The 22621-nt window shown below is 38.8% G+C and overlaps 1 protein-coding gene across 7 annotated transcripts in view; it reads left to right on the plus strand.

Moving 5' to 3' along the window:
• GOLGA4 (golgin A4) overlaps positions 1 to 22621 on the plus strand; it is a 131826-nt gene that overhangs the window by 82815 nt on the left and 26390 nt on the right. For all 7 annotated transcript variants that reach the window (XM_034991944.1, XM_034991946.1, XM_034991952.1 and 4 more), the window contains 4 exons: positions 1085 to 1240; positions 3070 to 7313; positions 8301 to 8422; positions 9010 to 9140. In XM_034991944.1, the coding sequence (XP_034847835.1) occupies positions 1085 to 1240; positions 3070 to 7313; positions 8301 to 8422; positions 9010 to 9140 (4653 nt within the window). The remainder of the gene's footprint in view (positions 1 to 1084; positions 1241 to 3069; positions 7314 to 8300; positions 8423 to 9009; positions 9141 to 22621) is intronic.

The raw sequence follows: 22621 nt of genomic DNA on the forward strand, positions 1-22621 counted from the left end.
TAGTTTACAGGGGTGCCTGGGTGACTCAGTCGTTAAGTGTCTGCCTTCAGCTCAGGTCTTGATCCCAGGGTCCTGGGTTCGAGCCCCACATCGGACTCCCTGCTCAGCGGGAAGCCTGCTTCTCCCTCTCCCACTCCCCCTGCTTGTGTTCCCTCTCTTGCTGTGTCTCTTTCTGTCAAATAAATAAAATATTTTAAAAAATTAAAAATAAATAAAATGTAGTTTACATTAGACAATGTAGTATATTTAAAATGATGTTTTAAAATTGATTAGAAACTAATATTCTCCTATCAGTCTGCTTATAATGTGGCACAACACCTTTCCTTAAAGCAATGTGCTTCACCAGAGTGTAGTGAACTGAAAATATTGCTACTAGCAACATGAACTCTATGCAATAGGTATGGATAAGTATTCTTAATTGGAGTCCAAAGCCACTAAATGTTAAAAGTGCTCTCTAGAGCTTCTCTTTTCAAAGCAGTAAACGGTTTTAATATAGATGTTGATATATAATAAGGGCAATCAAAGAAGAAGCTTTTCGGGATTGAGAGGGTGATAAAAGAGCCCAGGTCATCTGAGAAGAGTTATGTAGGCTTTTATAGATATTTCCTTGATCTAATCCATATATTCATATGTAATTTTCTGATTTTGATTTGCTTTTCTATGTGGGGTTCCCTAATGAGATATTTCTCACAAATTATATAAACTTACAATCTAGTTTCTTGGCCTAGAGTTGAAATAATCAAACTCTGGAGTGCAGAGAAGAAGTAGTGACAATTTGGGGACCCTTCACATTAAGCCGTGTTCTGCAAAATATTTTAAGTAGTGGAAAAATAGCAGATGTAGTGCGGTTACTAGAACAAAATTTTTCTTTTCAGTAGTAATTGTGGCAAATATTGGCTGGACCACACTGGAATAGCCACAGTGCTTTGTTTCTACAGGCTAGGGCATGGGAAGAGAGAGGTGATGATACTGCCTACCTCATAGGGCTGGTGTGCAGATCAAATGAAAGACATGATTCCTGTGGGAGTGCTTTGGGAATGCTGAAGATTTATGTGGGTCTAAGGTGGTATTGTTTTTGGCACAGGAAAAAAGTCAATCAGAATATTTGAAGATTACCCAAGAAAAAGAACAGCAAGAATCTTTGGCCCTGGAAGAGTTAGAGTTGCAGAAGAAAGCAATCCTCATGGAAAGTGAAAATAAACTTCGGGACCTTCAGCAAGAAGCAGAAACTTACAGAACTGTAAGTTTAAATAATATTCAGGTTGGAATTATTTGTATATAGAAACTGTTGTTATCTCTCCAGTCAGTATAAAGTTGTTGAGAAGCTTTTGTTTTACTGGGTTAGATTCACATACCTGCACTGCATTTTCAGATAATAGCTTTTCCTGTGAGTGGTTTTAGTGTTTGCTGCATGGTGCTGCTGACTCTGCCTTTAGCTGGCTGTGTTTCTGTCAGCCACCCACTCTGACTCTCTGCACTCAGGCTCTGCAGCATCTCCACTCCATTGCTTACTTGCCCTTGATCTTTAGGAAGTGGCCTTGCTTTGTAGGCAGAACTTGCCCTGGCTTCATCTCATGCCATGTCCTGGACATAATTCGTCCTGTTTCTTTCTTCTTTCTTTCTTTCTTTTTTAAAGATTTTATTTATTTATTTGACAGAGAGAGAGAGAGACAGCGAGAGAGGGAACATAGGCAGGGGGAGTGGGAGAGGGAGAAGCAGGCTCCTGGCTGAGCAGGGAGCCCGATGCGGGGCTCGATCCCAGGACCCTGGGATCATGACCTGAGCCGAAGGCAGATGGTGAGCCACCCAGGCCCCCCTTGTTCTCTGTCACAGTGTAGGCACCCCAATGCCCTGCTTTTAACAAAAGTTTTCCCATATTAAAACAATGGTGGACAGGGCGCCTGGGTGGCTTGGTTGGTTAAGTGACTGCCTTCGGCTCAGGTCATGATCCTGGAGTCCCTGGATCGAGTCCCGCATCGGGCTCCCTGCTCAGCAGGAAGTCTGCTTCTCCCTCTGACCCTCCCGACTCTCCCCACTCTCATGCTCTCTCTCTCTCAGTCTCTCTCTCTCTCAAATAAATAAATAAAATCTTAAAAAAAAAAAAATAAAATAAAATAAAACAATGGTGGACAAATTTATATATATGTGAACAAATTTGTATTATATGTCTCAGTGTGCACATTTTTAAGGCCCTCTGGCCCTTCCCTTAGCAATATATGAAGTGTATGACCTGTTTTGAATAAACTGATGTTATTTATACTTTTGCTTTGGTTTAGACAGTGAAAGAATCACACTTCTTTCCCATAGTTCTAAACTGTACTTTACTTTCCCATGTCCAACATTTATGTAAGGTGGCATGGTGGAGGGGAATAGATAGGATACTCAGGAGACTTAGATTTTTCAGCTTGCCAGCTTTGTAAATTAATCATACCTTAATTTCTTCACCTGTCATACGGAGAAATTGGATTTGGTAATTCCTTAGGACTTTTTCCATTCTGATGTTGCATGGCTCTGCCTTACTTAGCTCTTTTTCCTTTAGAGCCCAAGATTGACATTTTCATGAGCTAACAGTAATCTTTGGTAAAATTTGTATAAGTAACTTTTTGCAAAAAATCTTCTAAATAATCATTTTTGCAGTGGAAAAACCAGATACATTATTTATCTTCCAAAATCAAATTATGAAGGTAATAGAATACTATATAGGCCTTAAAAAACACACAGAAAAAAATAACCGTCTTCCTACCAATAGTTACTATTATCGACTTTATGATTTATTTCTTTTTGACTATCCATTCAGAATATTCTTGAAAATATGCATGATTGAAATAGTTACCCAAGTAGGTAGAAAGAATCTGAAGTTTTAAGTTGTGTTAAAATAGAATCTTTTCTTTCTTACACGATTCCTTTAGGAATTGAGCACAGATTCTCTATGCTTTCTAGTGTTTGGCATGATGCATAGAGTTATTTTTCTAAGTTTTAATTTTTAAACAGGTGTAGACATTATGTCATGTATTTTTGCTAATAAGCAAGTCTGTACTTTAATAAAAATACATCTGTTTTTATTAACAGAGAATTCTTGAATTGGAAAGTTCTTTGGAAAAAAGCTTGCAAGAAAGCAAAAATCAATCAGAAGATTTAGCTATTCATTTGGAAGCTGAAAAAAATAAGCACAATAAAGAAATTACAATCATGGTTGAAAAACACAAGACAGAATTGGAAAGCTTGCAGCATCAGCAGGATACCCTTTGGACTGAAAAACTCCAAGTGATAAAGCAACAGCATCAGACTGAAATGGAAAAACTTAGAGAAAAGCATGAACAAGAAAAAGAAACTTTGTTGAAAGACAAAGAGAGTCTCTTCCAGGCCCACATAGAAGAGATGAATGAAAAGACTTTCGAAAAACTTGACGTGAAGCAAACAGAACTGGAATCATTGTCTTCTGAACTGTCAGACATATTAAAAGCCCGGAACAAGCTAGAAGAGGAACTTTCTGTACTAAAGGATCAAGCAGATAAAGTAAAGCAGGAGCTAGAGGCCAAGCTAGATGAACAGAAAAGCCATCACCAGCAGCAAGTCGAGAGTATCATTAAAGAACAAGAGATGTCTATCCAGAGAACTGAGAAGGAATTAAAAGATGAAATTAATCAACTTGGGCTTCTTCTGAAGGAAAAGGACAAGCATTTGAAAGAGCAGCAGGCTCATGTGGAAAACTTAGAGGCAGATATTAAAAGGTCTGAAGAGGAACTCCAGCAGGCATCTGCTAAGCTGGCTCTTTTTCAGTCACAGCAGAGTACTACACACGAGCAGGCCAAAGCATCTGAGGAGCACTTGGCTCAATTGCAGCAGAAGTTGTTGGACTTGGAAACGGAAAGAATTCTTCTTACAGAACAGGTAGCTGAAGTTGAAACGCAAAAGAAGGATGTTTGTACTGAGTTAGACACTCACAAAATCCAGGTGCGGGACTTACTGCAGCAACTAGAAAACCAGAAAAGTGAAATGGAGGAAAAACTACAGGCTTTAACCCAACGCTATGAGTCCCAACTTAGAGATACTAACACAGAACAGGCACAGACAAAGCAGAGCTTGATAGAAAAGGAAAATGTAATTTTACAAATGAGAGAAGGACAGAGCAAAGAAATTGAAACACTCAAACAGAAATTATCAGCCAAGGAGGACAGTTTTAGTGTTTTACATGAGGAATATGAAATCAAATTCAAAAATCAAGAAAAAAAGATGGAAAAAATTAAGCAGAAAGCAAAGGAGATGCAAGAAACATTAAAGAAAAAATTACTGGATCAGGAAGCCAAACTTAAAAAAGAGCTTGAAAATACGGTTCTAGAGCTTAGTCAGAAAGAAAAACAGTTCAATGCCAAAATTTTGGAAATGGCACAAGCTAACTCCGCTGGAATCAGTGATGCAGTGTCAAGACTGGAAACAAACCAAAAGGAGCAGATAGAAAGTCTCACTGAGGTACACAGACGAGAACTCAGTGATGTCGTATCAGTCTGGGAAAAGAGACTTAATCAGCAAGCTGAAGAACTCCAGGAACAACATGAAATCCAGTTACAGGAAAAAGAGCAAGAGGTAGCAGAACTGACGCAAAAGATCCTCCGAAGTGCATGTGAAAAAGAAGAGATGAACAGGGAACTAGCATGGCTGAAAGAAGAAGGCGTTAAGCAGAACACAGCAGTAAGGGAATTACAGGAACAGTTAGACCAGCAATCTGCTCAGACGAATTCTCTCTCACAAAATGAAACTAAACTAAAAGCACAACTTGAAAAGCTGGAGGGTGACTTGAATCATTCTCTGAGGGAAAATACTTCTCTGCAAGAGCGTATGGTTGAACTGGAGATGCTGGCAGAAAAAGACAAGCTGAAGGTTTTCGAGTTGACTGACAAGCTGAAAACCACGGATGCACAATTCCAGAGTTTGCAATCTTCACATGAAAGAAATGAGAAAAGCCTAGAAGACAAAAGCTTGGAATTAAAAAAACTGTCCGAGGAACTAGCAGTTCAGCTGGAAATTTACTCTAAGAAAACTGAAGCCCTGTTACAAGCTAAAACAAATGAGCTCATCAACATTAGTAGTAGTAAAATTAATGCCATTCTTGCTAGAATTTCCCACTGCCAGAACCACACAACAAAAGTTAAGGAGGCACTAGTGATTAAAACTTGCAAAGCTTCTGAATTAGAAGCACAGCTTAGACAGCTAACAGAAGAGCAGAATACACTAAATAGTTCTTTTCAACAGGCTAGCCGTCAATTAGAAGAAAAAGAAAATCAGATTAGGAGCATGAAGGCTGATATTGAAGGTCTTGTAATGGAGAAAGAAGCCTTACAGAGGGAAGGAGGCAACCAGCAACAGGCTGCCTCTGAAAAGGAGTCTTGTATCACGCAGTTGAAGAAAGAGTTATCAGAGAACATCAACGCTGTCACACTGATGAAAGAAGAGCTTAAAGAAAAGAAATCTGAGATCAGCAGTCTTAGTAAACAGCTAACTGATTTGAACACCCAGCTTCAGAACAGCATCAGCCTAACTGAGAAAGAAGCAGCCATTTCATCACTAAGTAAGCGATATGAGGAACAACAACGTGAATTGCTGGGTCAGGTGCAAGATTTATCTTTGAAAGTTGAAACTCTGAGTAAAGAGAAGGTCTCTGCTCTTGAACAGGTAGATCACTTGTCCAACAAGTTCTCAGAATGGAAGAAGAAAGCACAGTCAAAATTCATACAGTATCATAGTACTAATAAAGAATTGCAGATGCAGCTTGAGTTAAAAACGAAGGAAGTCAGTGAAAAGGATGAGCAGATACATTCACTGAAGGAGAACCTTGATCAGCAAAATGAGAGATTGGTATGTTTAAAGGGTGAAATGGAAGATAAGAAGAGCAAGCTGGAGAAAAAGGAGTGTAATTTAGAGACTGAGTTAAAAACTCAGACGGCAAGAATTGTGGAATTACAGGAGCATCTTACTCAGAAAATAACTGAAATTGAGTCCTTAAATGAAGCTCTTAACAAATACAATCAACAAAAGGACACTGAACAGAAAGAAATGCTGCAGAAACTTCAGCACATTCAAGAGTTAGGAGAAGAGAAGGACAACAGAGTTAAAGAAGCTGAAGAAAAAGTCTCAAGACTTGAAAAGCAAGTGTCTTCCATGAAATCTGAACTTGAAACCAAGAAGAAAGAATTGGAACATGCGAATTCAGGTATGAAGGGCAAAGAAGAGGAGTTGAAGGCACTGGAAGATAGGCTTGAGTTAGAAAGTGCTGCAAAATTAGCAGAACTGAAGAAAAAAGCCGAACAAAAAATTGCTGCCATCAAGAAGCAGTTGTTATCTCAAATGGAAGAGAAAGAACAGCAATATAAAAAAGACACAGAGGGCCATTTGGGTGAGCTAAACACAAAATTGCAGGAGAAAGAGAGAGAAATTCAGGTATTGGAAGAAAAACTTCAATCAGTGGAGGGTCCACCACAGTCAGAGGCGTCAGCTGTACCCAGATCGGCAGAACGCGTGGCAGCCTGTGCTGAGCAAGAGGAAGCAGGCCTCCAAGGCTGTGTGCAGAAGGCATACGAAGACAAAGTCAGTGCTTTACAGAGAAGTCTAATGGAGAAAGAAAAGCTGTTGCAGAGGCTAGAGCAGGAAAAAGAAGAGATGGTATCCTCTCATTCTGAAATGCAGGGCAGATACCAGGACCTCTTAATAAAGATAGAACACGCTGAAGCAAAGCAGCATGAAGATCAAATTATGATAAATCATCTTCAGAAAGAACTTGAAGAAAAAAGCAAGAACTATTCCTTGATAGCATCCCAGCATGTGGAAGAGGAGGGAGGTAAAAATAACACAGGAGCAAAGCAAAACTTGGAAAATGTGGTTGATGATGTCCAGAAAACACTCCAGGAGAAGGAACTAGCCTGTCAGATCTTGGAGCAAAAGATAAAAGAGCTGGATTCCTGCTTAGTAAGAGAGAGGGAAGGGCATAGAGTTGAAATGGAAGAGTTGACCTCAAAATTTGAAAAATTACAGGCTTTACAACAACAGATGGAGGGAAAAAATAAACCCACAGAAGCTTTGGAAGAAAGTGCTGAAGAAAAGTCCAAATCACATGTAGTCCAACCCAGATTGCCTGGTAACATGGAGGCCGAGCACAATGACCTGGAATTTAAATTAGCAGGGGCAGAGCAGGAGAAGCAGAAGCTGGGCAAGGAGATTGTTAAGTTGCAGAAAGATCTTCGAATGTTGCGGAAGGAGCATCAGCAAGAATTGGATATCATGAAGAAAGAATATGAACAAGAAATGGAAGAGAAAATCAAGTAAGTTTTTCAGCACAAATATTTATTTTATTTATTTACCTTAGAGAGAGAGTGAGAGCAGGGGACGGGGTGGGGAGGAAGAGATGGAAAGAGAGAATTTTAAGCAGGCTCCATGCCCAGCATGGAGTCCAACTCAGGGCTCGATCTCACGACCCTGAGATCATAATCTGAGCCGAAATCAAGAGTCAGACACTTGGGGTGCCTGGGTGGCTCAGTCGGTTAAGCCTTCGACTCTTGATTTTGGCTCAGGTCATGATCTCAGGGGGGTGGGATCGAGCTCTGCATTGGGCTCTGTGCTCAGTGCACAGTCTGCCTGTCCCTCACCCTGCACGTGCATGCTCTCTTGCTCGCTCGCTCTCTCAAATAAATAAATAAATAAATAAATAAATAAATAAATAAAATCTTTAAAACAAAACAAAAAGACATTTAACTGACTGAGCCACCCAGGCGCTCCAGCATGAATATTTTTAAGACAGTCCTTTTTAATTAATTGCCTTTTATTGTGCCTAATAAACCTAACTTTCACCTACCCAAACTATGAAACATAAATCAAGTTGTTAAATGCCCAGAAGAAATATAAAACAATTTAAGGCAAGAGGCATTGTTCTTTCATGTCTGTTTAGAGGGGAAAAAAACATTTCTTGCATATATGATTATGCTTATTATGTACATATCCCAGTAATTACTTTCTTTTCGTTTTACTATTTTTAGTATTAGGATTATTATGATATAAGATAGATGTGTATGATGAAAATTTTAAGGGGAAAAGAATTCTCAAATCCCCAGGACTGTTGTGTAGAGATAATCATAGTTTCTGTATCCTCCCAGGAGTTTTCTGTGCCTGGACGCACACATACACACGTATGCACCCTTAAACCTGTTTTTATACCAATGAGATCTTACGAGCACTGTTATGAAGACTAGGTAACTCTATATGGCGTGGTTTGTGTTTGACAACAGTTAGCTCTTTATATTTTTGTTACACAGACAGGAGCAGGAAGATCTTGAGTTGAAGCACAATTCCACATTAAAACAGCTGATGAGGGAGTTCCATACACAGCTGGCACAAAAGGACCAGGAGCTGGAAATGACCATAAAAGAAACCATTGGTGAGTCAAATTTTAAATTCAGTAAAGAACAAGTCAGAATCAGCAGAGACTATTTATAATTTACACTTACTGTTTTCACACTGTGCTAAGTGCTTTTAAGTAATTAAACTGGAGAGAAAAAAATGATTCCTGTCCAAGAAAGTTCTCTAATGGGAACCTGTGCTTGCTTGGCAGCAGCTTGCCTTTAGGAGAGGGGGGGCTGGTGAAAGAACCTGAAACATTAGCTAATTAATTGCCTTATAAAGACATTCCTGCCCTGTGAGAGGGTACATATGATCAGTTGATTTTTTTTTAAAGATTTTATTTATTTATTTGACACAGAGAGAGACAGCAAGAGAGGGAACACAAGCAGGGGGAGTGGGAGAGGGAGAAGCAGCTTCCTGTCGAGCAGGGAGCCTGATATGGGGCTCGATCCCAGGACTCTGAGATCATGACCTAAGCCAAAGGCAGACGCTTAACAACTGAGCCACCCAGGCGCCCCTGATCAATTGGTTTTTATCAAATTTAATTTGGAACTGAAATTGGGATGTAGATACTAATTCTTGCCTAATGTGTGTTCTTGTATGTGTCCATTTTTTATGGATTAGATAAAGCCCAGGACGTGGAAGCTGAACTTTTGGAAAGCCATCAGGAAGAGACAAATCAGTTATATAAGAAAATTGCGGAGAAGGAAGATGATTTACAAAGAACAGCCAAAAGATATGAAGAAATCCTTGATGTACATTATTTTCTTTCTCTTTTTTGAAATTTAGCTGTGCTGGATTTCGTGGTGGTGCTAAAGATTAGGCTGTCAGATTTCCTGCTTTTCTAATGTAGAGGGTTTTTGTTTTGGCTCAGTATTATCCAAATTTAATATTTGCACTCTATGCATATTTATAAGGAGTCTGATTGATTTTTGCCAGGATCATAGTTTCCTGAGCAGATTCTGCTAACCCAGCAGTTCAGTCCACTTGGCAGTTATCGAAGCAACAGTGAGTTACTAAGGGGAAGAATGGGTTCTCTTCTTGTCTTTCTCTCAGTCAGACTAAATTATAAGAGAACCAGACTAAGAATTGAGAACTTGTGCTTGGGTAAAGTCTAAGTAATGGGGCAGTTAGTGTGTGTGTATGAGTTGGCCACCTAGCTGGGGTCTTTCCAGGAGGGCCAGTTAACTTTACTCCATCACAACCCAATTTTCACAGTTTTTGTTGCTCTCAAGAGAGAAAAAAGATGGGAAAAAAATGGAATGCATCAGCCAAATCTTTTATATTTAGTGGAAGGTTGGTTCACTATACTTACTCTACTAGTGGTGGATTAACATTGCCATTTCTGTGTGTCAAGATAAGCCATGAATGCCAGTATTTTGGACTCCAGAAAATTTTCAAATGTAAAACAACATAAAGTATGCTATGTTGGGATGCAGATTCTTTAGTTACTCCAAGCCTTATTTCACTATATGCCAGGAACCATTTGATGATTAAGAATGCATAAATCAGAGAATCATGCCTCAACAGACTATGGCAGCAATAGAAGTCTGAGCCAGGAACAGTATAATAATAATTATTTTTAAATGCAGTTGAAAAGGCTGGAATTCCAGGATAAGGCACATGCATAGAAATGCCACCTTTGTGTAATTTTTGAACTTTAGATCTTATTATGAAAAGGCTTGAATAATTTTACTCATTTTCTTATACTTCTGTAGAGTGTATATATGCGAAGCTTTAAAAAAGCTATTGTTTCTTGAATGCTTAGAGAATGTTGGAATTGGAAGATACGTTAGTTAGTTTAGTTTCATCTTTTTTTTTTTTTGCAGAAGGCAAAGCAAGTTCAGCATAGTTAAGTGATTTACCTAAAACTTCACAGTGAGTGGGAGAGCACTGACCCTTCATTAGCTTCATATATTTATAAAGACATCTTTCTAAGAAAGGAACTTGGGGAAGGCACTAGTAATTCATCATGGATAAGTAAGTCAGGGAGCTTCATTTGCGGGGGACGAACTGTGCCACAGCTAGAATGTTCCCTTTTGTGAATTACTTCTGTCTCTGGACGTATAGGGTAGCAGACAGAAGACTTTCCAAGGTTGTGACAGACCTCTATAGGTAGAGGGGTGAGGAAACAGAGAGGCAGGTAAGAAAGTTAACCTGTGGTATGGTTCTTCTTGAAAATCTGGTGTTTATTAGGGAAATTAAAGGAATGATCCTCTAAGTTTCAGGCTTGCAGACAGGAATTAGAGAATGAGGGAAGGAGTTGGGTGGATTCTTCTTTAAAACCCCTTCTTGTGCCTCAGACCAGCACTGTCCATTAGAAATAGAATGCAGACAAATGGGAGCCATACGTGTAAGTTAACATTTTCTAGTACCTACATTAAGAAAGGAAAAAGAAATAGGTGAGCTTAATTTTTTTTAAAGTTTTTATTCAAATTCCAGTTAGTTAACATACAGTTTAATAATAGTTTCAGGTGTATAATATAGTGATTCAGCACTTCCATACAACACCCAGTGCTCATCACGGATAGTGCACTCCTTCATCCCCATCACCTATTTCACCCATCCCCACCCACCCATCTCCCCTCTGGGAATCAGCAATTTGTTCTCTATAGTTAAGAGTCTGTTTCTTGGTTTCTCTCTCTCTCTCTCTCCCTCTCCCCCTGTCCCTCTCTCCCGCCCTCCCTCCCTCCTTTTCTCCCCCTTTGCTCATTTGTTTTGTTTCTTAAATTCCACATATGAGTGAAATCATATGGTATTTGTCTTTCTCTGACTTTTACTAGGTGAATGTAATTTTAATAGTAATATATTAACCCATTATATCCAAAATATTATTTCAATATGTGGTCAATATAAAAATTATATATGTATTATTTAAGATTCTGTGTGTTTTTATATTTGCAGCCCCCACATCAGTGTGGATTAGCTACATTTCAGGTGCTCATAGCCACAGTTCTGGGGTAGCTTATGGCTACTCTTGGACAGTGTGGCCTCAGACTTTTAACTGCCAGATCTAGGGCTGACTTTGACAAATAGGCAGTTCCCATCTGAACACTCAAATACAAACTCTGTCTTGAAGAATTTCTTTTTAAAAGTACAAGTATTACCAGGGTGCCTGGGTGGCTCAGTCGGTTAAGTGTCCAGATCCATCTCAGCTCAGGTCTTGATCTCAGGGTTGTGAGCTTGAGCCCCACAGTGGGCTCCACACTGGGCATGGAGCCTACTTAAAAAAAAAGTACAAATATTACTAAAAGAGATATTAGCAATTCTTAGCAAATACTGTATTCCTTTGATTCTGAGACATATTCTCTACCATTCTCCCCTTTTAAAATATCCAGAATTAGAGTTTTATATGGGATTTGTATGTTTTATGTAGTGGTGTATTTTCCCCCTCTGGAAAGCTATTATCAGATTGATGATGTGTCTGAATGATGGCATTGTAGAATGCTGTATTTTCATTTTCATTTTCATTCATCCTTTAAAACAATTCTGTGATTTGTTAATAGCAAAGTGGAGCACAGAGACGTTTTCATTTTCCTGCCTTTACTGTCTTAAGTCATTCTTACTATTCTTTCCCCTATTTGAAGATGCTGGGAACTTTTGTCATCCTTGATTCACGCCTTCTGTCTTTCTCAGCCCCTCGCACATATGCATACCCACACCTGTTAGGGCATGAAATCTGCTTATCTTCCCTGATTTACTAGGCATAGAAATCATCTGTTTCCCTTTAATTGGATACCTCCAGCACAATAACTAACGTATAGTAGACTCTCAGCACATAGATTTTCACTGAGTCATACTGCATGTTCCTCTCCTCTCAACGCCACCGCTTTTATCACTGTCTGACTGCCATCTTCCATTCGGTCTGGTCTTTTCTATTACCCAGCTGATGTCTTTGTTACTGGTCTTTTTTCTAAGGTATTCATCTCTTCTTGTCAGAGTTATTTTCTGTCTTGAAATGAGGATGTGATCATATCACTTTCTTAAATACCTTCAATGGCTTCCCATTATCCCAGTGACACCTCCTCCAGTTTATTCTGTGCTAGACGAACTCGACTTTATCTTGTTCCTCATCATATTTTACCTTTGGTCATGCTTTTCTATGTGCCTAAAGATCACTTTCTCAAGCTTTGTGAATTAGTTACTACCATCTCTCAAATTTGGCTTTAAAAAATAAGTTTTCAATTTAGCTTTTATTTAGAAAAAAATTTTTGAATCAAATGTTTTCACACAAAGATCAAAATAATATAAAAAAATATAGTTAGAGAATGGTCTATAATGAAAACCCATTCCTGTTCTCTGTATTCTACATCTTGCCCCTTTTCTCTCCACAGGTAACCATTCTTCTTTTCTCTTTTTTTTTTTTTTTCTTTTTTAAAGATTTTATTTATTTATTTGAGAAAGAGAGCAAGGGTGCATGAGCAGGGGGAAGGGCAGAGGGAGAGAATTTCAAGCAAACTGTGCGCTGAGCGTGGAGTCTGATGCAGTGCTCAATCTCATGACCCTGAGATCGTGACCTGAGCCAAAATCACGAGTCAGACACTTAACCAACTGAGCCACCCAGGCGCCCCTGTTCTTTTCTTTTTTTTAAAAAAATTCAATTTATTTAAATAAAAACCCAAACAAAAAAGAGTTCATCCATTTCTCCCACCTCCCCATGCCCTACCTCTAGCAGTCACCAGTCTGTTTTCTGTGTCTATGAGTTTGGTTTTTAAATTTTTACCTATTTTTAGATTCCACATATAAGTAAGATCATTATGGTATTTGTTTTTCCCTCTCACTTCTTTCATTCAAAGGCGTAATGCCCTTGAAATCCCTCCATGTTGTCACAAATAGCAAGGTTTCATTCTTTTTTATGGCTGAATGATATTCCTCTATGTGTAACAATTTCTTCTTTTTAATTTTATTTTATTATGTTATGTTAGTCACCATACAATACAGCATTAGTTTTTGATGTGGTGATCCACGATCCATTGTTTTCGTATAACACCCAGTGCTCCATGCAGTACGTGCCCTCCTTAATACCCATCACCGGGCTAACCAATCCCCCCTCCCCCCTCCCCTCTAAAACCCTGTTTGTTTCTCAGAGTCCATAGTCTCTCATGGTTCATCTCTCCCTCCAATTCCCACCCCCTTCATTTTTCCCTTCCTCCTCCTAGTGTCCTCCATGCTATTCCTTATGTTCCACAAATAAGTGAAACCATATGATAATTGACTTTCTCTGCTTGGCTTATTTCACTTAGCATAATCTCCTCCAGTCCCATCCATGTTGATGGGAAAGTTGGGTATTCATCCTTTCTGATGGATGAGTAATATTCCATTGTATATATGGACCACATCTTCTTTATCCATTCATCTGTTGAAGGGCATCTCGGCTCTTTCCACAGTTTGGCTATTGTGGACATTGCTGCTATGAACATTGGGGTGCATATGGCCCTTCTTTTCATTACATCTGTGTCTTTGGGGTAAATACCCAGTAGTGCAATTGCTGGGTCATAGGGTAGCTCTATTTTTAAATTTTTGAGGAACCTCCACACTGTTTCCAAAGTGGCTGTACCAACTTGCATTCCCACCTACAGTGTAAGAGGGTTCCCCTTTCTCCACAACCTCTCCAACATTTGTTGTTTCTTTCCCTGTCCATTTTTGCCATTCTAACTGGTGTAAGGTGGTATCTCAATGTGGTTTTGATTTGAATTTCCCTGATGGCTAATGATGATGAACATTTTTTCATGTGTCTGTTATACATTTGTATGTCTTCTTCAGAGAAGTGTCTTTTCATATCTTCTGCCCACTTTTTGACTTGATTATTTGTTTTTTGGCTGTTGAGTTTGAGAAGTTCTTTATAGATCTTGGATACCAGCCCTTTATCTGTAGTGTCATTTGCAAATATCTTCTCCCATTCTGTGGGTTGCCTCTTTGTTTTTGTTTTTTTTTTTTAAAGATTTTATTTATTTATTTGACAGAGAGAGACACAGCGAGAGAGGGAACACAAGCAGGGGGAGTGGGAGAGGGAGAAGCAAGCTTCCCGCTGAGCAGGGAGCCCAGTGCGGGGCTCGATCCCAGGACCCTGGGATCATGACCTGAGCTGATGGCAGACGCTTAACGACTGAGCCACCCAAGCGCCCCGGATTGCCTCTTTGTTTTGTTGACTGTTTCCTTTGCTGTGCAGAAGCTTTTTATCTTGATGAAGTCCCAAAGGTTCATTTTTGCTTTTATGTGTAACAATTTCTTTATCCATTCATCTGTGTGTGTGTGTGTGTGTGTATGATAGTTTTGTTATCCATTCATTTATTGATGGACACATAAGTTGTTTCCATATCTTGGCTATTTATTATAAATAATGCTGCAGTGAACACTAACTTTTTGAGTTAGCGTTTTTGTTTTCTTTGGATAAATAACCCAGAAGTGGAATTGCTGGATCATATGGTAGTTCTATTTTTAATATTTTGAGGAACTTCCATACTGTTCTCCAGAGTGGCTGCACCAATTTATATTCCCACCAACAGTGCATAAGGGTTCCCTTTTCTCTACATCTTTATCACCACTCATTATTTCTAGTTTTGTTTTGTTTTGTTTTAATAATAGTTATTTTAACAGCTGTGAGGGGATATCTCATTAAGGTTTTGATTTGCATTTTTCTGGTGATTAATGATGTAGAGCATCTTTTTATGGACCTGTTGGCCATCTGCGTGTCTTTGGAAAAATGTTTATTTAGGTCTTATGCCCATTTTTAAATTGGATTTTTTTCTTTTTGCTGTTGAGTTATATGAATTTTTTATATATTTTGGATATTAGCTCTTTATCAGATATTAGCCCTTATCAAAATACCAGATCAAATATTTTCTCTCATTTAGTAGGTTGTCTTTCCAGTTAGTTAATGGTTTCCTTTGCTATCCAGAAGCTTTTAGTTTGATGGGGTGCCACTTGGTTATTTTTTCTTTTGGTGTCAGATTCAAAACCATCACCAAGGCCTGTTTCAAAGAGCTTACTGCCTTTGTTTTCTTCTAGGAATTTTATGGTTTTAGGTCTTACATTCAAGTTTTTAATCCATTTTTTAAAAAAAGATTTTATTTATTTATTTTAGAGAGAGCACAAGCAGGGGGAACAGAAGTGGGGGGGGTAGAAGCAGGCTCCCTGTGGAGCAGGGAGCCCGATGTGATGCAGGGCTCGATCCCAGGACCCAGGATCATGACCTGAGCCATAGGCAGATGCTTAAACATCTGAGCCACCCAGGCGCCCCATTTTGAGTTAATTTGTAGATGGTGTGAGATGGTAGTCCAGTTTCATTCTTTTGTATGTGGCTGTCCAGTTTTCTCCACATAATTAAATGAAGAGACTATCCTCTACCCCATTGTATGTTCTTGGCTCATTTGTTGTAAATTAATTTACCATATATGCATGGATTTATTTCTGGGCTTTATCCTATTCCATTGATCTCCATGTCTGTTTCTATACCAATACCATACTGCTTTAATTACTATAGCTTTGCAAAAGTAGTTTGAAATCAGGGATGCCTCCATCTTTGTTCTTCTTTCTTATGATTGTTTGGCTATTTGGGGTCTTTTGTGGTTCCATACAAATTTTAGAATTGTCTAGTTCTGTGAAAAATGCCATTGGAATTTTGGTAGGGATTATCTTGAATTTTAGATTGCTTTCGGTAGTATGGACATGTGACAGTATTAATTCTTCCAGTCCATAAGCACAGTCTCTTTACATTTATGTGTTTTTCAATTTCTTTCATCAGTGTCTCATAGTTTTCAGAGTACATGTCTTCCACCTCCTTGGTTAAATTTATTCCTACATATATTTTTGTTTTTTAAAGATTTATTTATTCATTTGAGAGAGAGAGAGAGATCGTGCACAAACAGGGAGAGGGGCAGAAAGAGAGAGAGAAAGAGAATCCCAAGCAGTCTCTCCACTGAGCACAGAACCTGATGTGGGGCCCAATCTCATGACCCTGAGATCATGACCTGAGCCAAAACCAAGAGTTGGGTGCTCAACCGACTGAGCCACCAGGCACCCCAGTATTTTATTATTTTTGATGCAATTGTAAGTGGGATTGTTTTCTTAATTTTTTAGTTTATATATTAGTGTATAGGAATGCAATAGATTTTTGTGTATTGATTTTTGTATCCTACAACTTTACTTAATTCTTTTATTGGTTCTAACAGGTTTTTGATGGAGTCTTTAGGATTTTCTATATATAATATGTACTCTGCAAATAGTATTTTCCTTTTCTTCTTTCCAATTTGGATGCCTTTTATTTATTTTTCTTGCCTAATTGCTCTGGCTAGGACTTCTAATACTATGTTGAATAAAAGTGTTGAGAGTGGACATCCTTATCTTGTTCCTGATCTTAGAAGAAAAGCTTTCAGCTTTTCACCATTAAGTATGATGTTAGCTGTGGGCTTGTCATATTTGGCCTTTTTTGTGTTGAGGTACATTCCCTCTGTACCCACTTTGTTGAGAGTTTTTATTATAAATGGATGTGGAATTTTGTCAGATGTTTTTTTTGGCATGTATTGAGATAATCATATGATTTCTAGCCTTCATTTTGTTAATGTGTATCACATTGACTGACCTGCAAATGTTGAAACATCCTTAATCCCTGGAATAAATCCAGCTCGATCATGGTATATGATCCTTTTAATGTATTGTTGAATTTGGTTTGCTAATATCTTGTTGAGGATTTTTCCATTTATGTTTATTAGAGTATTGGCCTATAATTTTTGCAAATTTGTGTGGTGTCTTTGTCTGATTTTGGTATCAGGGTAATGCTGGACCCTTAAAAGGAGTTTGGAAAAGTTCCTCCCTCTATTTTTTGAAAGGGTTTAAAAAAGATTTCTCTTTGAATGTGCAGTACATTCAAAGTGAGGCTGTCTGGTCCTGGACTTTTGTTTATTGGGAGGTTTTTGATTACTGATTCAATCTCATTACCAGTAATTGGTCTGTTCAGATTTTCTACTTCATCATGATTTAGTGTTGGTAGATTGAATGTTTCTAGGAATGTTTCTGCTAGGTTCCCCAATTTGTTAATGTATAATTTTTCATTGTAGTGTCTTATGATTCTTGTATTTCTGTGGTATCAGTTGTAACTTCTTTTTGATTTCTGATATCATTTTTTGAATCCCCTTTCTTTTTTTCCCAGTGAGTCTAGAAAAAGATTTGTCAGTTTTGTATATCTTTTTAGAGAACCAGCTCTTAGTTTCATTGATCAATTTTCTGTTGTGTTTTTAGTCTTTATATCATTTAGTTCTAATCTGTTATTTCCTTTCTTATTCATTCTTTCTCTAGTTCCTTGAGGTGTGTGTAAAGTTAGTTTATTTGAGAATTTTCATGTTTCCTGAAGTAGGCATTTATCACTATGAACTTCCCTCTTAGAACTGCTTTTGCTGCATCCTATAAATTTTAGTATGTTCTATTTCCATTTTTATTTGTCTCAGGATCTTGAAAAACTTTTCTTTTGATTTTTACTTTGACCCATTGGTTGTTCAGTAGCATGTTGTTTAATCTACACATATTTGTGATTTTTCCAGTTTTCTTTGTGTGTGTGTGGTTTTTTTTATTTAAGTACAGTTGACACATAATGCTACATTAGTTTCAGGTATACAACATAGTGATTTAGCTTCTCTATATGTTATGCTACACCCACCATAGTGTAGCTACCATCTATCAACATACAACGCTATTACAATATCATTGACTCTATTCCCAGTACTATCTGTGCCTTCCAGTTTTCTTTGTGTAATTAATTTCTAGTTTCATACTGCTGTGGTTGGAAAAGATGCTTGATATGATTTCAGTCTTCTGACTTTATTAAGACTTGTTTTGTGGCCTAATATATGACCTATCTTGGAAAATATTCTGTGTGCACACGAGAAGAATGTGTATTCTGTTGCTTTTGGATGGAATGTTCTGTATATTTCTGTTAAGTTCATTTGGTCTAATATGTCAGTTAAGGCCCTTATTTCCTTATTGATTTTCCACCTGGATGATCTATTCATTGATGTAAGTAGGGTTTAAAGTCCCCTACTATTATTGTATTGCTGTCTGTTACTCCTTTTAGGTCTGTTAATATTTGCTTTATATATTTAGGTGCTCATATGTTGGGTGCATAAATATTTGTAAATGTTTTGTCTTTTTTGTAGGATATTATGTAATATCCTTCTTTGTCTCTTATAGTCTTTGTTTTAAAGTCTTATTTTGTCTGATACAAGTATTGCTACCCTGGCTTTTTTGTTTGTTTCCATTTGCATGGAATATCTTTTTTCATCATTTTACTTTTAGTGTGTGTGTCCTTACATCTAAAGTGAGTCTCTTGCAGGCAGCATATAGATGGGTCTTGTTTTTAATTTATTTAGCCATTCTGAGTCTTTTGATTGGAAAATTTAGTCCATTTATGTTTAAAGTAGTTATTGATAAAAATGTGCTTATTGCCATTTTGTTCGTTGTTTTCTGGCTGTTTTTGTACTTACTCTCTGTTTGATGCTTCTTTCCCTGTTTTCTTTATATTCTGATGACTTTCTTTGATGGTATGCTTATCTATATCTTTTGTGTATTTATTATAGTTTTTGCTTTGTGTTTATCATGGGGCTTACATAGAACAACTTATAACAGTCTGTTTTAAGTTGATAACAATTTAAGTTTGATCCCATTGTAAAGCTCAACATTATAATCACTCCTTGACATTTTGTTTTTGATGTCACATTCTACATCTTTTTATCTTGTGTATTCCTTTTTTTAAAAAGATTTTTATTTATTTATTTATTGAGCACACAAGCAGGGGGAGAGGGAGAGGCAGGCTCCCCGCTGAGCAGGGATCCCGATGTGGGGCTCGATCCCAGGACCCTGGGATCATGACCTGAGCTAAAGGCAGTTGCTTAACCAGCTGAGCCATCCAGGTGCCCTTATCTTGTGTATTCCTTAATTCATTATTGTAATCATAATTATTTTTACTACTTTTGTCTTTTTAACTTCAGACTAGCTTTATAAGTGATTATACAGTAGATGAAACAACCACCTGTCTCAGTCTTGAAGGATTGGCTCATGTAGGAGATAAGCCTTATTGTTCAACCCTGCCTCAGCTCTTGGTTGTCTCTTAAACCTTTGTGCTTGTCTGAGCAGCCTATTATATTTTTAATAGTTCTCAGTAGTTGAGGATGTGCTACCAACCTGTCAATATTTCAGAAGGGAGGATCTCAGCACTTAGATTCATGCTGATTGGAAGCCAGACCCTCAGGCATCAGCTTTTAAAAATATGCAAACATATATAGTCCTGTGGGACTGCAAGCAAGTGTAAGCCCCGCAGGCCACCAGAGGCAGGCCATCTGGAAGTGTACCTTGAGTGGCAGTCACAAAAATCAGGGTTCCAAATGAGTGTATAAGCTCTTTTCTGGCAAGCTAGAGCAAGGCAGAAGGAGGGAGAGCACATGGTAGCATCCACAGCCTGTGTTCCCTGAGAGCAGCTCCATAAACCACAAAATGTGTCCCAAATCTGAAGCCTGCCCCTCAGGCCAGAGCTCCAGGACAAGCAAAGAGGCCTCCTTCACAGAAAGATTGGCAGGGTATACTTCAATCCACTGTTTGTGCAGTGCCCCAGGGGTGGGTAGTCTGCCAAGAACCCTCTCTCCAATTGCCATAGTGCCGTGGGATCCAGGAATGCAAGCCATCTTGGCCACCAAAGCCAGGTGATCAAGGTGTGTCTCTTGGGCAGTAGTGGCAAAAATCAGGACACCAGACACATGTAAAGTTCCCCTCCAGGAGACACTGGTGCTCTGGAGTATGGCAGAGGGTGAGCTCAAAGATGACTTGAGGAAAGGATTACATTCTGCCTTTAGGTGCATGTTTAAGTAGAAGCCTTCCCCTCAGGCCACAGTCATGATGATTAACCAATAGGCCTCCTTCACACACAGTCTGAGCTCCTGTGTCTGTTGTCTTTTGCTGTGCCTTTGGGGGTGGTTAGCTATTTAAGAACTTTTCCTCTGTTGGCTATAGCTCTGTGGGATCCATGGGCACTGTCCACCAGAGCCAGTATAGCTGTGTTCCCTGGCAGCAGCTGCAAAAATTGGGGCACCAGATGGAGATATGAGCCCCTTTCTGGGTGATATTGATTATTACACTCTCATGGGACTAGGAACACAAGCTCCCTTGGCCTCCAGAGCCATGTGATCCAGAGGTGTCCCCCTAGGTGGCAGCTGCAAAAATCAGGGCACCAGATGCCTGTAAAAGCTCCCTTCTGGGAGATACTGGTGCTCTGGAACATGTCAAAAGGAGCATGCAAAGATGGCATCTGCCAGTCTGTGTCCCCAGAGAGCATTCCAGCAGGCTCCTAGGTATGTGTGTTAAATTAGATGTCTGCCCTTCAGGCCAATTCTTTAATAGAAGCAGGTGAGTCTCCTTCACTTTAAGTCTGGATGGAACTGGCTACCTCTGAGCTGGGCCCTGAGGTGGGTGAGTGAGGCACAGGAACCCTTTAAGAGTGGTTTCTCAGATCACTAGTTTTGTGAGTCTCAGGATGTAAACCTTGTTGGCTTTCAAAGTTAGATGTTTTGCGGGCTTGTCTCTCAAGTATGTATCTTAAAAGTTGGGATGCTCGGTCCTCAGGGAAAAATTCTGGGTTTTGAGGTTCCTCCCAGTTGTTGGTTGTCATGCTGGGGATGGGATTTATGACCAGGTTGTGTCTTAGCCTCACCTACCCACTCCAGTGTGGTTTTTTTCCTCATTTGCCTGATGTGTAGCCGTCACTCAGCCAGGCTTTTTTGTTTTTTATTTTATTTTTTTTAAGATTTTATTTATTTATTTGAGAGAGAGAGAATGAGAGACAGAGAGCATGAGAGGGAGGAGGGTCAGAGGGAGAAGCAGACTCCCTGCCGAGCAGGGAGCCCGATGCGGGACTCGATCCCGGGACTGCAGGATCATGACCTGAGCCGACGGCAGTCACTTAACCAACTGAGCCACCCAGGCGCCCTTGTTTTTTATTTTTAAGAGGAAATTGTTCCATATGTAGCTGTAGACTCAGTGTGTCCATGGGAGGAAGTGAGTTCAGGATCTTCCTGTATTGCCACCTTGAGCCAGAAATCAATGATTAGTTTCTTTTGTAATATTGCAGTGTTTTGTGTAAACAGAAACAAAAATGAAATATGTTATTTTTTCCCTTTTCTACTCAAAAGTTTGCTTTTTGAATATTCTTTTCTGCATCATATTGTTTTAACATAGTTTTTTTTAAGAACCCCTTAAATATAATTCATTGCATCTGTGTTCTTTTGGTACTCATCTGTATTCATTACTTCACTTATAACATGAATTTTTGTCATACATACAAATGTGTGTAGGATAATATTAATGTGTATGTCGTCTCTCCTAGATTATAAGCATCTGGTGGGCAGGGATTTTGTTATTCATCTCTAGTCTTAAAGACCTAGCCAGATACTTGGCACATACTAGACACTTGGTAAATTTGAAGGAGGTGACATGTGCTAGGGCAGGGAAGAATCCATTTGGGAAGAGGGAGTGATGACATCTCAAAGGAAGAGCTAAGTACTCATGTAAGTGAGCTTAAGTAATAGCCTGGTCCCAACTCAGAGCAGTCCCACTGGGAGGAGGTAGCTTGGCTACGTTAGATACAAAACTGGTTTCCTTTTGACATTGACTATATTTTAGTGATTTGGCTTTGGCATAATAACTAGACTCTCAAACATGATTTCCGTGGATGTGCATTAACATTCAGTTTAACTGGTTTTCCTTATTGTTTTTACTTTGAAGTAAACAGTACTGTTTTTTTTTTTTCCTCCTTCAAGAAGACTAGGAAGCTTTTATAAAGGAATTTACAAAATTGTTTCTTAAATTAGAAATAACAAAGAAGGGATTTTTTCCTAATTCTTAGTGGGCTTGATTTAGATAGTATCCCACAACTGTCAAAGGAAATGTCAGACATAGCTAACTGTCATATTAAAATCTGGGCCTAGGGACACCAGGTGGTTCATTTGGCTAAGCATCTGCCTCTTGATTTTGGCTAAGGTCATGATCTCAGGGATATGAGATTGAACCTCATGTCGGGCTCCATGCTCAGTGCGGATTCTGCTTAAGATTTTCTCTCTCCCTCTGCGCCCCCCCCCCCACTCTCTCACTAAATAAATAAATAAATAAGTAAAATAAAATAAAATAAAATAAAAATTTGGGCCTAACTGAATAAGTAGCTGTAGAGGTGATCCTTTCAAAGGTGCCTAAACCACATTGA

The sequence above is a fragment of the Mirounga leonina genome, unplaced genomic scaffold (genome assembly GCF_011800145.1).
Source record: "Mirounga leonina isolate KUSES-001 unplaced genomic scaffold, KU_Mleo_1.0 Mir_115, whole genome shotgun sequence".
Classification (NCBI taxonomy): domain Eukaryota; kingdom Metazoa; phylum Chordata; class Mammalia; order Carnivora; family Phocidae; genus Mirounga; species Mirounga leonina.